A 16170-nucleotide genomic window follows, 5' to 3' on the forward strand; every position below is an offset into this window, starting at 1 on the left:
ATCAGGTCACTGAAGTGGCAAGAGCTGAGAGAAGGAAAGCTCTTTGAAGCACCTCTGAAATAAAGGGTACAATACAGCCTCACATTTGCATGATTTCTTATATACCCATTTTATTAAGTCTTTATTTTTAGACACTTTGTTGTCATCTTCCACTCACTCCACATACTTCTAAAGGAGAAAAGGCATGACTCAGCGAAGAGGAGGGGCAGAAGAGCATAATTTCTCTTTCACAAGAGGCAAAATGGATGATTTTTCTTTGTAAGAGTGAGCTCATCCAGTGAATCCCCTCCTGTCAGTCCTCACACAAATTACGATGCTCTGTAACACATCTGTGTACTGCGTGACAAAAAACAGTCTTATTTAAGGTATTAAGGTACCTTAATAAAGGTACCTTTATTAAAGTTATTAAAGGTATTTTGTCTCTCATGGGCTGTAAGGCGTGTAGACACACCTAGAATTTACATTCCAGAGCAGGACCAAAATAAAATAACACATGTCAAAGAATTTAAATGTTTTTAAATACATTTCATTTCATACACAGGAAGGAAGAACATTTTAAAAATGAGACTAAGTTGTTAAAAATGAAATGTGGGTTACAGAGTAAAATCTAACAAGGAAAACAATGGTTCTTCCACATCATTCATTTCACAGCTTCTCACTCACATATGCAAAGCAAAATACACTCATATTATATACAAATAAAATACATTTGGTGGTTTGTATTTATTAATTGTGTAGCAACATCAGGATTCCAGGTGAAACCAAGACCTTCCTTCTACCAAGTGAAAGAGACACTGAAACCAATCTTCAAATGATAACAACTAGTCCCAGACTTTATCTGAGAGTTTTATTTCTGAACCTTCAACTTTGGGGCTTTCACAGTGACTCACAGGTGTGCGAATACATTTGTCCCAAAGCACACTTGACTAAGACTCACTATTTCTACTTATTCATTCACAAGTAAATGATCTTGATGCACAAGTAAATTCTTTTAAAATTATAATACTGCTTAAGATTATCAGTCAGATTGCAGACTCTTATGCATTTGCTTTACATTTTCACAAATCAGAAGCAGGAGAGACCATGCATTACACTCCATGTAACAGAGTGTTAATGCTCACTTTGACAGGCAGGGTTGCTGTCTGTTGACACACCAAAAAATGCTCACAAATTCCATGACTTAAACACTATCAGGTATGAAAGTGATAATAGCACAGAGACGTGTGAAAGCAGAGGCAGATATGAGCACCAAATAAGCAAGTTTTTATTATTAGGTGTTTCCAGGCATTGCTCAGACTATCTGAAGAACCAGTATGAGCATTAAAAAAATTTGCAAGAACAGCTGACTATAACACAAAGAAAACAAGTGTATCAATAGTTGCACATCACAAAATGTCAAGCAGACCAAGTTGCACAAGAAAAAGCCATACAAATCTTTCTCCACCCACTCCAGTAATTTTTGGCAGACAATATAGGCTGCTGCTGCCTTGCTGTTTAACACAAATAACAGGGAATGCTCACAGGGCACTGCCATCTGTCAGCAGCTGTTACTGAAAACCAAACACAGGGGGCAAGTGAGCAGTTCGCAGCACCCCGCCTCCAGATGCAAACAAAATTCAGAAGAAATATGAATAAAGTGTAGGGGAAAATAATGTCTTATCAAATCCCTAAACCCAAATTCCATGCTCAGATGTACACAAACCTTCAGCATTTCTGGAGAAGGCAAGTACCAGTCACAGCTTCACCACTTCACTCTTTTCACAAGCAGGAGTGTTGCAGGTCCTGTATATTTGCAGGTACTACAGAAATAAAAGATCTCTGTCTAGACATGATTATTCTTCATATGTGGCCAACTGCTTTACCAGGAATCAGTTTATTCAGAAAGAAAAAATATTTGAGGCCTCCCAAAATGAGAGCAGGATCAGCTTGGTGCATGTGAAGCGTCCACCGTTCACCAGCTTGGGCCACCTGAATTGCTCATCTCCATGACAGATCACTTAGCTTAACTGCAAGTAGTAAGAATTATTATATTGTCCAGACTAGAACTGAATGTCTCAGTTACACAACAGCTCTTTACTATTCATACTGCTGAGGCAGCCTGCCGCCATCAGTGACCAGCAGCATCCTGGTTCACTGGATATAGTGCACATCCCATCAGATCCCTAGATGTGGTCAAACACTGAATCCATGCTTAAAAGCCACAAGTCAGCCAGGGAAAAAGGCTTTGAACCATTAGCCTGCATATTAACCAGCACTCAGGGCCTTTCAGTCCAGCTACACCACGTCAGTTGGGCTAAAAAGATAAAATTGCACTCACGCTGCCCCTCTGGTGAGAGTTTCTTGGCATGATTTAGTCTGAAGAGTCTGTGGAGGGATAAGAACTGCTTTGCCTTCCAGCACAATGGAGAGAAGAACCCATACATCTCTCATGGAATTAATGCATGCCCTACATGAACTTCTTGTTCATGTCTGATTCATCATGTCCCATGCTCACTTAGGCTCAACAGGTAACATGCATGGCCTCTTAACAACAAATGACTGAAAGGTCAACACACATCTTGCTAGAGTTAAAAACCCAAAAATGAACCACACCACAAACTAAAGATGGTGTCCAAACCTAGGAATTTCAACTTCCTAAATGAAAATTTCAAGTTCAAAGCACTGACAACAAATCAGCCTTAGGCCTGTCCAAGTCCCACTCCTGCAAACACACCACCACCATGCTGGCGAATCATCTGGCTCTCTTTAGCAACCATCTGTGCTTGCCTTCACTTAAAGAAGAATTAGCAAACAGAGGAGCTGGCACATGAGAAGCACAGCACGTAACAGACAACTATAGATTCACTTTAAGTTTTTGCTCAGAGACTGAGAGCAAGTAAGATGAGGGTTTTTTAACTGGAAGAGATGAATTTCAATAAAACCTTTACATAAGGATATCCATAAGAACTAAGTGCTTCAATGAGCATAATAAACTCAAACTGTTTGCCCTGCCTCTTTACTCATGCAAAGCTTCAAGGGTCCCCACTACATACTTCCTCCTCTTTAGAACCTGGAGACTGAACTGATGAAGTCTTCACTGAAAAGCAGAACCCAAAAGATGGGCTGGAGGAACTTCCAGTCCCTCTTTCTTAATAGTAATTTTGTGTTTCGTTTTTAAATACTTGAAACAGAGTCCTTCTAATTCATCTAGAAAGCTTCTCCCACAGACACAACCACTGACAATTCCTGCCTGGAACAGGGCTGCATTTATTGAGGTGATCTAGGTTAGTAATCTAGATTACATTTAAACCAGGCTAACGTAGCTTCCTTTTCCAAATGTTACAAGGAAAGAAGGTAAAAACCTTACTGAGATGAAGAAAATTAATTCAGACATCCTGAGTTACGAGAAATATTTTGGTTGTCTACGAAGAGAAGAGGAACACAGAGCTCTGTCTGCAAAACAAAACTTACCACTACAAGTTTCAGAAGCCTCCTAATAATAATATTTTGAAGAATGGCATACAGATTAAATGGAACAAAATACAGCTCACCTACTAATTTGCAGCAAACTGCTCCTCGCATAAGCAATTAGAATATAGCCACATTTAAATACCAAGCTTTAAATTCTTAATATTAAAATCAAAGAGCAATCTGCGTCTTAATGCTTCACTGAAAATGCCCATGTGCAACTTGACAGCCACATTGATGACAGACCAATAAACCAGAAGTGAAGCATTATCACCCATTCTAGCATAACACCAAATCAGCAGAGGATGTGCATTAAACGATACAGGCTGCCACTTATAGAAGTGCCCCTGTTGTGGCTTGGAGCCTTTTCATGCTGACATAAGGTTGTGTTGTTGGCTGAGGTCACATTCTCTTCTGCCTTTAGCCCAGTTACCACTGTTGATAAACTGAAGGGCTGAATAACAGACACAATCTCAAATGACACTGGCAAACCTTGCCTTCAGCTTACTGACAAACACAGCTAGAAAGTACTGAGTAAAAAAACACTGAATCAGTCTGAAGATCTTCCATAACTACTGCATCCTACAGGAGGAAAAGTGAAATAATGGGATAATTTAGGTTAAAAGGGACCTCTGAAGGTCAAGTAACCCAATCTCCTTCCAAAAGTAGGGCTGACAAAGTTGCATTGCTCAAGGCCACATCCAGACTCATTTTAAAAAACTCCACGGATGAAGATCCTCTGGGCAACCTCTTCCAGTGCTTCACTCACTATCTTAAAACAGACAAAAAATATAAACTCATGGGAAAAGCCCCCAAGCTGTACTCTCAGTGCCTCAAGTGTGTGGACTACTGGAACTTGCATAAAACCAACTGAAAACCTCTTGATGAAAAATATCTTACTTGTAATTCATAGGTTTTCCAGGATTAGTGGTCAATGCATTATAGGTATAGGAAAGTCAAGATCCCAGACCAAAATTTATAGAATGAGCTGCTCATCACAGCCTTTTACTGGCATTTGTCCTGTGTGTAGTTTCAGAGAAACCCCTTCCATGCCATGAGGGAGCAGAGATCACCTGCTTTCAAATACTGGTCAGACCATGAGTGGCCAAGGGTGCAGAGCACCATCACAGTTCAGGTACATTCTCAGCTCTAACTGAAGTTTTTGGGGCATTCAAAACATGGTGTTTCAGATGGCTCTGTGATCCCGCTTTCCTGGGAAGAAGCTGTGGAAATCTAACACGTTCACACTGGAGACTCTGAAGGGAACATTCTGCTGCAGCTGATGCAGGGCCTGGCATGGTTTATACAAAAGACACAGGCACAGTCCACCTCTGTCACAAAGCTCTGAGCCCCAGTATTCTGCCACCTCTCCCACACTTTCAGGGAGAGCGAACAGAGCTCCTTATAATGTGCTGCTACAAACAAGAAAGAGTTAGGACAAAAATAGGGACAAGACTTCTTTAGAGCCCATGATAATAAATAGGCTTCAGGGAGTGCCACGAAGGGAAGCAGCAAGCACAGAGCACAATGTGCATACAAAGACCCAATATACAGAGTCTTTGGAGAAATCCCACTGCAGTGAGACAAAATCTAGCACACACATCAAAAAGAAAAGAAAAGAAAACAAAAAAAGACATCTAAGGAAAGCACCAGAGACAAGTATGGAGCTTCCTAAGGGGGAGGGAGCAGAGAATAAGTTTCAGTGTGCTGGTGCATAAATATTTTGCCTGTAGAAGCTGGGGATCAGATCTTATTTAAGTCTCCAGTGAAAAAAAGCATAATTGTCCCTCCACATCACAGAAGCTCCATGTGATTGGAACCCTCTGCAGATTCAGCTCCTGCCCAGCACAGAGCTCAAACAGCAGGAGCATAAATCAGAGTTGAAGTACACGGGCAGAGCTGAAGTGTGCCCAGCCCTACCTCTCCAGGGCTGCCTCCAGGATTGTTCCTGATCCCAGCAGGAGCTGGGGGGAGTTCAGGGGAAGAAACATAAATGATGGAGAACAGAGTTAGACCCCATTCTTCACAAAGCAGCCCTAATTAGAAATGTCATGTCTCATTATGAGCCAGCGCTCCACTAGACAGGAGTCCCATTACTCAGAAGAGACCTATGTGGAAGACATGCATTTCTTAAAGACGTACACGTCTTTCCTCTACCCACACCACAGCCAATGGGAACAGTCTCACTCCATGGGGAAGGCAGCACCAATGCTGCCAACTGCATAAACACTAGCAGAAGCAGCGCCAACACTGTTTCATACCTAAAATTTTATCTCCTCCTTCCCTCGGGAAGGCTAGGAGCAGTCATGCCTAAAATACTCATAACAAGGCTTTTTACAACATGGTCTACCAGCAATTTACATAGAGGTCTCTGCATTTCCTATTGATATCATTAGAAAGAGTCCATTAGTACCAAAGGGAGCAGATCTGGAGTAAAAAAAGTAGTGTAAATGTCTCTCTTCTACCTCTGCATTCAAGCATTCATCTTCAATGAAGCCCAGATATGTCTCATAGTCCTTACACATCAACATCTGCATTTCATACCAAAAACATCCATGTAAAGCATGTAAAGGATTCTGTAGTGCACTGACAAGCTCTGACAGAATGCAGGTTAGGTATGTCACAGGAAATGGAACAGTTCTGGAAATAGGTTTTGCCCATTCTTGAAAAAAGCAGTTCAGGCAACACTTTACAGTGAATGAAGGTATTTCTCTCTTCCTCTTTAGTGCATTGTTTCTGACAAAATCCACCTGGCTTGACTCTGAAGGCCAACTGCAAAGCAGCAGCCATTTGCAGCTTTCCTCATGAAGATTTGTCTGCAGTGAGATCCCTGCAGGCTACACGTGGGGTGTAAAAACCTAGTCAGGATTATTCAGGGCTGTCTGCAGCTTTGGGGCTTCAGGGGAATAAAAAAAAAAAAAAAAAAAAAAAAAAAAAAAAAAAAAAAAAAAAAAAAAAAAAAAAAAAAAAAAGAGATACTCAAACTGCTTTGCACAATGCAACAAAAGGATTCTTTTGACAAAGCAGCAGGGCAGAATTAATTCCTTCAGCAGGCAGAAGAAACCCAGTCATTATGCAGTATTTGCCGTCTTAATACTACAAAAATAAGATGCATTTACTTTTTATAGCTCAGTTTTGTTCTATTTCACATCACTATATCTGTGCTACAAACAAAATACTTCAGCCAACCATAACAGAGGAAGAAGGCAGTGTAATGCCAGGGCTGAGTACAGACAATGCCTTCCCTGTACTTCTCTCTGAAGTAACAAACCAGCACTTGTCCACTCCTGCATTTTGAAAAAAAGCTCCTCTTCATGCCCCCAACTCACATGGCTCTGACGGCAGGTTTTGTTCTACCACTGCATGTAAAAACTGCACATGCCATATGTATTATTAAGTCCTCCTCAGAAATGGGCTCGGCAGTCTAATCTCATCCAGCCTGAAGTCAATGATCTGAAAAAGAGAAGTAACTAGGTACAAGAAGACCTTCAAGCCTCCAAGCATTTCGTCTCAGGTTCTTTAGAAATCAACCAGGTGCTCTTCAGTCTAGACACTTTTATAATAAAACTTCACGGCTATGGAAGCTGCAGCTACTGTGGTTACAATACACAAGGACGCGAATGTTATTTGTTGCTGGCAGGAGCACATGTTTCATGTACCCTAAAAGCCTATCCTGTATTTCACCAATTACCAAAGAGTGACTGCCATCGGCAGAGGCTGCTAATTACAGCAGCTAAACTCAGTCTGCTTGTTACATGTTCAACCTGAAAACGAATCTCATCAAATAAATGAGAGCAGCAGCACAGAATTCATCAAAGTGCTCCACAAGAGGTGCAAGAAATTTCATCTCTTCCCCAAGCACTCTGTGGCCACCACTGAGGCAGTTGATTAAGGACAGCAATTGAATTCTAACTGGGACAGTGATTCTATATAAAAACAGCCCAGAGCATTCATTTAAAAGTAGTTTAGTAGTAGACTACTCTCCAGCACCCAGCCAGCATACAGGAAGGGGAAAGAAAGACACCTAGTCCTCCATGTCAAGAATAATTTTTTAATTATTTTCACAGGAGCAGAAAGTTTGTGATACCTTCACTTGTGCTCTCTGAAATACTCTACTGTGTATCCCCAGCAAGTGTTGAAGTCAGTGTGTGTGAGACACAAATAGAATCCAAACAAACTTCACAAATCTCCACAGTGTACAACTATAGGATACTTTTTCTCCCACCAGATTGCCCTTTAGTGTGCCATATGATATTTGAATAGCTTGTACTCCCATCTCTTATTGCTGAGAATTAAAAGGCTGACATAAAATCACTGCTCTGTTCACAGTGATCAGTATGGGTGTGCATGGGCATATGTATGAACCATCCTACTGATAACCTTGCCCCTGGAAGATTCTGTGTACCATAAATGACAAAGCTAAGCAATCAAAACCACAAGATTTAGTTAGTCCTTTCATGTAAAAATGCCACTGGAGTTAATATTGCTCCAGCTTTGGCCACAAGCTCTTTCTGACATAACATCTACAAAAGAGAGCCAGCTGGGAAAAAGAGCACAGAAGATATCAAGAAACTGGTGCAAAGATTTCAAAGATAATGACCAATGCAAATTTAAGGCTTTGTTTTAGAGGTGAAATCAACCTGACACCAAAACACATGAAAGAATTTGACAGAAAAGACCACAGCGGAGAAAACAGCAAACTACTCAACATTCATGAACTGTGATCAGCTCTGCAGCTGTACCAGATGTTACTGCAGTTTCCATGGGAGAAAAGGGTGTAGCATTTTTTCATTCTAATTCTTTATGGACACTGGACTATAAATTCACCTTTGCCATGTGTTGAAAGTTGCATGTGTTCTCTGAGGCAACCACTGAGGTTGCTCAGATATACATGGTACTTTACCAATGGGGAAGACCAGAACAGACCCTGCACGAAGAAATTAATCTCCAGATGTGCAGGACATTCATGCACTTAACTTTCATGAGTAATAATGGAATGCTGCACGTTAATCTTCTACTCATGAAGCCCACCCTGAACAGCAGCATCTCATCCTTTAACTGTCCTCTCCTTCAGCATGCATTTTATGCACGTCTGTTAGTGATGTTGGCAGTAAAGTGGTTCTGCTTAATTACACCAAAGCTTTGCAAAAAGAGCATTTGTGTGTTCATACAAAACCATCAGGCTTAGGGGAGGTGACGAAACAACCAGAGTAATTCTGGTCTCCTTGCAATGAAATCCTGGATCAAGGTACTTTGGAGTCGATACAGAACTCACAATACACCAACAACTTGCACAGTTATTTTTCTTCTGACATTTGCTACTACTATAGTTCAGAAAACCAACAGTGACCTCGAGGTCAGACATTTCCCAACTGATAAAATCAGCTGGACCACTGCCCCAGGCTCTTCATTCCACCAGCTCATCTTTTAAAGCTGAGAAGTTCCCAGCATGATGAAATTATCATGCTTCACTGACAACAACAAATACATGCTTGTTTTCTGTAATAAACAGTGAAGTACATAAATTATTCACAATTCCAACTTTGGAAAAATCGTGGATTATTCTCAGCGCCTCTTTGGACCTGGACAGAAGGAGCCAGAGTGCAGAGGTCTCTCAGCTGTAGATGGTGACACTATCCACTGACAGGTGATGCAGTTCATGAGGAGAAGAACCAGCCCAGACAGGTTTCTGTATTAATTTCCTGGCACTGGAAAGCATTTAATGCTGGTGAACAAGGAACACCACACACATGCATCCACTGCTTCCTCTGAAAATACAAGCAGTAATTGCCTTGGAAAACAATGTTCCAACAGGACAAAACAAAGATCTGTCCATAGAAATGGCACATACTGTAGCATGCACTATTCATTCCACAGCATTCAATTTGCCCAGATTTCCACGTTCTGTTACAAAAAAAGCTGCCAATTGGCTCGCACCTTGAGACAGTAAATATCAATACAAACCCAAGGTCTATAAAACTTGGATACTGACCGACTCAGACTTCCTAACATTAGTCTACCACACCCACAGTACAGTAAGGATTTCAAAAAGACAACAGGTACACTGAATCGAGAGAAAAGGGGGAAGAAAGAAAATGCAGCTCTTGCAAAGATGGCTAACAGAAATAATCTCCTCTGAAAGCTCAGATGAAAAGCACAGGCTTCTTATGTACCAAAAAAAAATCCAATGTATGCATCCCTCCTGTAAATTAATTCTTCACAGGTGAACAGATACAGAGCTTCTCTGCCTTCCCATTTCACCTAGCCCCAATCCAGCCTCACCGACTACCACAGATACCCTGTTACAGAAATTCAGTAAAAACACAAAAATACATGTTTTTTAAAAGAGTGATGTCTCTGTTTGGCACATTCTTGGAACTGTGATGCAACACTAATTCAAAAGTACTCATAACCAATTTAAATAATCTTCCCAACTGATGCTGCAAAATAAAACAGTGAGGAACTGGAAGTCTCAAGGATCACTCAAAAGCAACACAGACCAGTAGGGGTTTTGAAAATTCATGTCCTACACCTCTCTCAACCTGTTCTGGTCCCTTATATAAGCACACCTTCTCTTTCTTCACCCCATCAAACAGTTCATTTATCGTATTTTATAGAATTTAAACTGAGCTTGATGACACCAGGCTACAGATGCTTGTAGAGCGTGTTTTTTAAGTTCCATTTTTACTGCAAGATTGCTTCAGTCTCTTCACACCGTTAAAAAGAAACAGCAGTCGATTACTCAGACATTAACAAATAAACCCATCCATCCCTGTGGTACATTCATTAGCACCTACCTTTCCCTGTAGTCATTCTCTGCAGTGCTGGGGAGCTGCTGGGGAAGGGCACTGTGCTCGGGAGCAGCCCCACGGCACACGTCTCTCAGAACATGTTTCTCAGCAACTTAATCGCCAGCAAACTCGCCACCCTCCTACACCACTTTGCTGTGTGACCTAGCAGACGATTGCCACCTCTCCTCCAAAATAAAAGCCTGTGCAGCGTGCAGCTGAGCTCCATGTGCCCCCTGTGCCTGCTTGCTCACAGCCCTCCCCTTCTACATTTGAGAATTTAAGCAATATGCTTATTTACAAAGCTGTTAGAAAGGGAGGAGAGCTCCTCTTGTCCATTTATACCTTCCACAAGGATGTACTATCAGTTAATGGTGGTTATTCAAGTATCACTCAGACATTACTGCTCTCTCAGCTCTCCCACAGGTGAAGAGGTATTTATTTGCGTTTTTCATGCCCTAAAAATGCTGAGTCAATTAAATCAATTTCACTTCGTATTTCAACTTGAGAACTGCATTGCTAGAAAGCAAGCCATAATGGCAATTTAATTGCACAAGGAGGCATGAATGCAAAAAAAAAGCACAGTGCAGCATTTACTGGCTCAAAATATCTGTTATCCTGGACAGTTGTCCCTCCTTCTCGTCTGCAATTCTGCTGCTTGCATGTGTGTTGACAAACAAATAATATTCCACCCTCGTATGCATGGCATCACTTGGCAAACGTGGGTGATTTTCTTTCATATAATAAATATCAAAATAGCTTCCAATGACTCAGCTTTATTACCAGCAAAACACAGGAATCTAAAATAGTTCCAGTTTTCATCTATTTAACTCCAAGTTCTCAACTTCACAGATGAATTCATTTAGTAAATAGCGTATTTATCTTACACACCCTCCCAAATATATAAGTAGCTCTACTGAAAAGGAGCATTGCTCCTTCTTCATAGGTTTTCAGTAACTGAAATTATCGCATCTTTTATTTTAGCACTGTTTTAATTAACTTGCTTACTCTTAGAACACACACTCATGCAGTCAGCTACCAAAATTGCATCCTCCCCTCACCTTACTCCACGCAAGCATCCGTGGGGGAGACATCTCAGCTCCAGAATTCTGGCTTTAAGATCTCCTGCTTTGCTTTCCCTCCAGCCTGAGAACACTACCACCTCCACCATCCCTAAATCTTTTTCTTCTGAGCCAAAAATTCAACATCAACAACAAAGTTCAATACCCTCCTTGCCCACAGGAATACCACCACATTATCCCTTCATGCACAAATATAAATGCATCTCCCAAAAATTTTGTGACCGACATAAAAGAAATGAAAGTTTACATCAAAGAATGTCATATTAGGATATCACAATGATCAAAAGCATAAAAAACACACTTTGAAACATTTTGGTCGCTTATAGCTTTGGTTTTGGTCATTGATCCCTATCAGTCTGTATTTTTCAGTAGACAATTTATTTTAATCTTAATCTGTACTGAAACTTGATTATAAACTCTTCTGGAGTCCAAGTCTGATTCAAAGTCAACTGAAATCCATGGAAAATCTGCAGAGTTTATGTTAAGGTCCTTCCAGATAATATCAAGGAAAATCATACAGCCTGAATTTCTTGGAATCTCTGTCCAATAGTCTCTTTGTATCATATCCAACTAAAGATCATCACACAATGCCACTCAAAGACAACAGCTGACTAGCTGGCAATTACTGGCTCTTTCATGCTGAAAATGTATTTGTCCCAGGGGAATAAGGCATCTGCATAATTAGCAAAAGCAGTTACACAGAAAATAATTAGCTTGCTGAAAGCCCAAAGGGGGAAAAACTATAATTTTTGCTTCAAGAGGCTGACTAATTATATGCCAAATAACAAAACAGAGATGCACTGAGAATCATCGAGAAATCCAGCATGGATTTTAACTTCCTATTCTAGCTATAAGGGCTGCTGGTAGCCTAGCAACAAGCAGCATACTCGGGCATGCCAAAACCTCCCCCGACTTAATGAAACACCTCAGATTACTATGCAAACCTCCCCCACCACACTATGCATTTAATTCTTGTGTTACTAAATGATAAAAACAAAGCCTAGCCAAAAAAACCCCATCAAACAATTCAAGATAAACAAGCACTAATGGACTACAGTATAGAAAGATAAGCAAAAACAAAACATGAATTATTTTCAGAGACTTGAAATTCACAGTCTGATCATAGTTGATTCATTAGATTTCTTCTTTGGGTTAAGAAAATGTCCTATTATTTTAAGCAATTTTTCTAGCAGTCTAGAAAAGATTTCTGTTCATTTGTGTCTTGGGAACCACTAGATATGAAACCTTTAACAAATTAGAGCAACTCACTAATCTCCAAAGTACTCCTGATACACCAATAGTGCTGCTGCAATTCCTTCCTTTTATTTGAATCCTCAGTGAACTGGTAGAGGAAACTGTTATCCCAAACAGTAGTCTCAGAACCAAGAGACCAGTTTTCACTGTGTTCCACCATTCTAAAAGCCCTAGCTGCTGTCCCAACTGCCCAGTACCACTGTGTTCTGCGATAAGAGAGGTCTGACAGTGACTTTGAAGTCTCGTAATTAGCACAACTCTGGTGCTCAGTTAGGAGTGACCTTTCAGCCAACAGCCTGCTCTTGGTTACCCACAAGAGAAGCACATTCACATAGTCACCTATCCAATCACTCTGCCAGATTCAAAGGGTTAACAAGACTGAGGTATTTCTACTATTTCCCGAGAAAGGCAAATCTTTTGCATGAGCAGTATCTATCACTATCCTCCCTGGTGACTCTGACAACTGCTGAAAGTGTCACCTTTGTTCAGAAAGTGTCAGGGACACAAGAAACCTGACAAATTTAGCTTGTCTTTAGGTCACAATAAACTTGTGACCGTGGGTGAAGATAAGCCTCTTTTTGCTGGCTTACACAATCTCAAAAAGATAAACTGAAAGTTGCACAGAGCTGTTGACACACGAGATAGGACGACCATGTAACACCGTATTTGTGCTGCGCTTGGAGGGCAAGGAAGAAGCAACAAACAAGCCTATGGCACTAAGGGAAACTGAACCCTCGCCTCAAACACACACAAAAGATATTAGTAAGTCATGTTATCATTACTAACTTCATGAATGAGAACGACTTTAATTCTGCAACCATAGACTTTCATTTCTAGGGAAGATGAAAAGGTTCTGGCAGAACAGTAGCAGATCCTAGGCTTTGCTCTCTTTGACCCTTAACACTCCTCCACTCTCCCTTTTCCCCTCAAGCTACTTTTTTGTCTCAATGTTCATACAGCAGATTCTACTGAGGAGAAATCCTACCACACGCACAGACTCCAGGGACTGCATCCTGCCACAGCACAAGCAAGAACAGTGAGACATCAGAAGATCAGGTTAAACAGAGTCAAGAACACAGGAGTACTTGCATTGGGAAGTACTGAAAGCCTATCCATGGAGTCAAGGACAGAAGATGGGGATCCTGAGGTCTCAGGATCTCTATGCACAAAGAGGATAAATCTTTCACTGCAACAGTGACAAAAGGGTATAAAAGAAAAAAATAATTTCCAATGAAGCCTAAAAGTAGAAGATCTGACACACACCAATTTAGGCATAGCAATGCATCTATCTAAGATCACAAGTCTGCCTCCTAGAAACATCAAACAAAAGCAATCTACATAGTACAGCGATGCATCAAATTGCTTTATCTTTTTTTGAAATCCCATTCTATTCCACTGCTAACAAGACAAAAATTCCACCTTAGCCTAGCCAAGCTGAAAGCAAGGAAGTTGAATCAGCAGTAAATCTGTTTCAGTTTGAGTAAGGGTTTCAGAGAAATCACCTGGAGGTTGGGAACATAAACAAATTTGCTACAGGATTAAATATTTACTTCCCCTCCCACCTGTTAAAAAAGAACAAGGACATTTGTTTCTCGGCTGCACTTTTTTTAGCCCTGTAAGCCACATTCACCTGGTACAGACAAAATACTCCCATGTTATGCAAAAGTGTCATTTTAACGCATTCCATCACAGAGAAACCTGTACCAGGTCTTCATCACTCCAAAATGTACAAGATAATACATCACATTTCTGAATAATCCAAACTATAATTTCAGGATTTTCAAATCAGTTAATTTTATTGTTTCTGCAGGGATGAAGTTTACTGTGCTGTAAAATGGTTATGGTAAGAAGAATGGTGTCCAGAGGTGAAAAAGGTATTTTTTTCCTATTTAAAAGAGAAAACACCTCTCTCCTCTCTTAACTTCCAAGACCATGGTGGGAATGACTAGGACATCATCTCCCCTGCTCCTGGCATTGCAGAGGGTGTAAGCTTGATAGGAACTCACAGTCCTGAACTCAGGTTTATCTACTCTACTCAACTGTCAGCAGAAACATGCATTTCCTCACCAGGAATTCTCACAAAAATCTATTGTTAAACAAGGAGTAATACCTATTAAAATTACTTCCTAGCTGGTAAGCTTATCTCTAAACACAGTAAGAAACACTTGTTATTACAGTAAGCAAAATACTAGACAAGACAGACAGAATTAAGGCTCTGATAAGGGTCCTTGGCTATTAGTCCTAAACATACAAAATATGCAAAATTAGTGTCCTGGTTTGGGACAGATTTGGGAGGAACTCCAGGACACTTAGGAACTGCAAAATACAAACAACATGAACTATAAACAGAACACTGCTGCATTATTGTGTACACTCTTTGTGCCTTTCAGGGCATTAAACTGAAACGGTAATTCTTCTCTGAAATTACTATTTAATTTAAATTATGAACAATTTACATGCACATGGACTTGAGAACATGAGATGCATTTCCCTAATGTAACTCAAGAGGAAAAGAAGATAGCTATAGCACCACCTTCTCTTCTCAAAACTTAGGCTTCCTTCTCCTTCTGATACTACAGGACAGAAAACTAAACGTCCATTTATACACAGTGCTTTTGCAACAAATATTTATGAACAATCACCCTACTTGCTTCCCCTAACAGAATGCCTGCTGTATACCCCTTTGAATGCTTCATCAACTGAAAACTGCTAAAAGGACCAAAAAGAGAATACAAGTACTTCTACTCACCAACTGAAGTCTGGACCATGTTTCCAGATTTTTGGACCTCATCGAATTTTGTAAAAATTACATTCAAGCTGTTGAAAGTTAAAGAAATACACAATGAAATTAAATTTTAGGAATACGAGAATCATAAAGTTGCTAGGGTTGGAAAAGACCTCTAAGACCATTGAGTTCAGCCTTTAACCCAGCACCACCATGTTTACTACTAAACCATGTCCTCAAATGCCACATCTTTTAAACATTTCCAGGGATGTGATTCCACCACTTCCCTGGACAACCAAATTCTAACATCTTATGATGCTATAAAACAGATTTGGCTTCCCCTCAGGTCATTGGGAGCACTGTCAAAAATGGCAGCCGAAAATGTCAATGCAATGAAGTTATTTTAAAATTTAAAAAACCAACATCAACACAGCTGAAAGGAAAACCTGACATAAAACTGAAAATACTTCATTCCTGAAGATGTGATATGGCTAACTGTAGATGCACTTTCAGTTTATCACCACTTTGTCTATCTTAACTATTTGCAGAAATACCACAGAACATACCTCTAAAAACCAACTTGAAACAACTTTTGTCTTTGGCCCTGACACCTTCCCATTTCTGTCACAGGTCTAGCAGAGCAGAAGATCCTTATCACATCTCATCATTCCTTCCCAGTGAATTTACTACTTTAGAGTACGTTGTGGGAGCAGATGTTTCCACTGGAGAAGAATGAGCAACAGTGCTGCCTCCACCTGCATGTCCCCCAACTCCAAAACCACCTCTTCCCTCTGAGCACTGACAAGCTGCAATCTACTCCACTCCATCTTCAGGTCTAACCATGCTCTGCCCTGAGATTTAGAGCAGCTTTCTA

The 16170-nt window shown here is 40.5% G+C and overlaps 1 protein-coding gene across 2 annotated transcripts in view; it reads right to left on the bottom strand.

Moving 5' to 3' along the window:
* Positions 1-16170, bottom strand: part of CLASP1 (cytoplasmic linker associated protein 1) — a 171377-nt gene that overhangs the window by 104619 nt on the left and 50588 nt on the right. For both annotated transcript variants that reach the window (XM_066323060.1, XM_066323059.1), the window contains exon 8: positions 15321-15388. In XM_066323060.1, the coding sequence (XP_066179157.1) occupies positions 15321-15388 (68 nt within the window). The remainder of the gene's footprint in view (positions 1-15320; positions 15389-16170) is intronic.

The sequence above is a fragment of the Sylvia atricapilla genome, chromosome 7 (assembly GCF_009819655.1).
Source record: "Sylvia atricapilla isolate bSylAtr1 chromosome 7, bSylAtr1.pri, whole genome shotgun sequence".
Lineage (NCBI taxonomy): Eukaryota > Metazoa > Chordata > Aves > Passeriformes > Sylviidae > Sylvia > Sylvia atricapilla.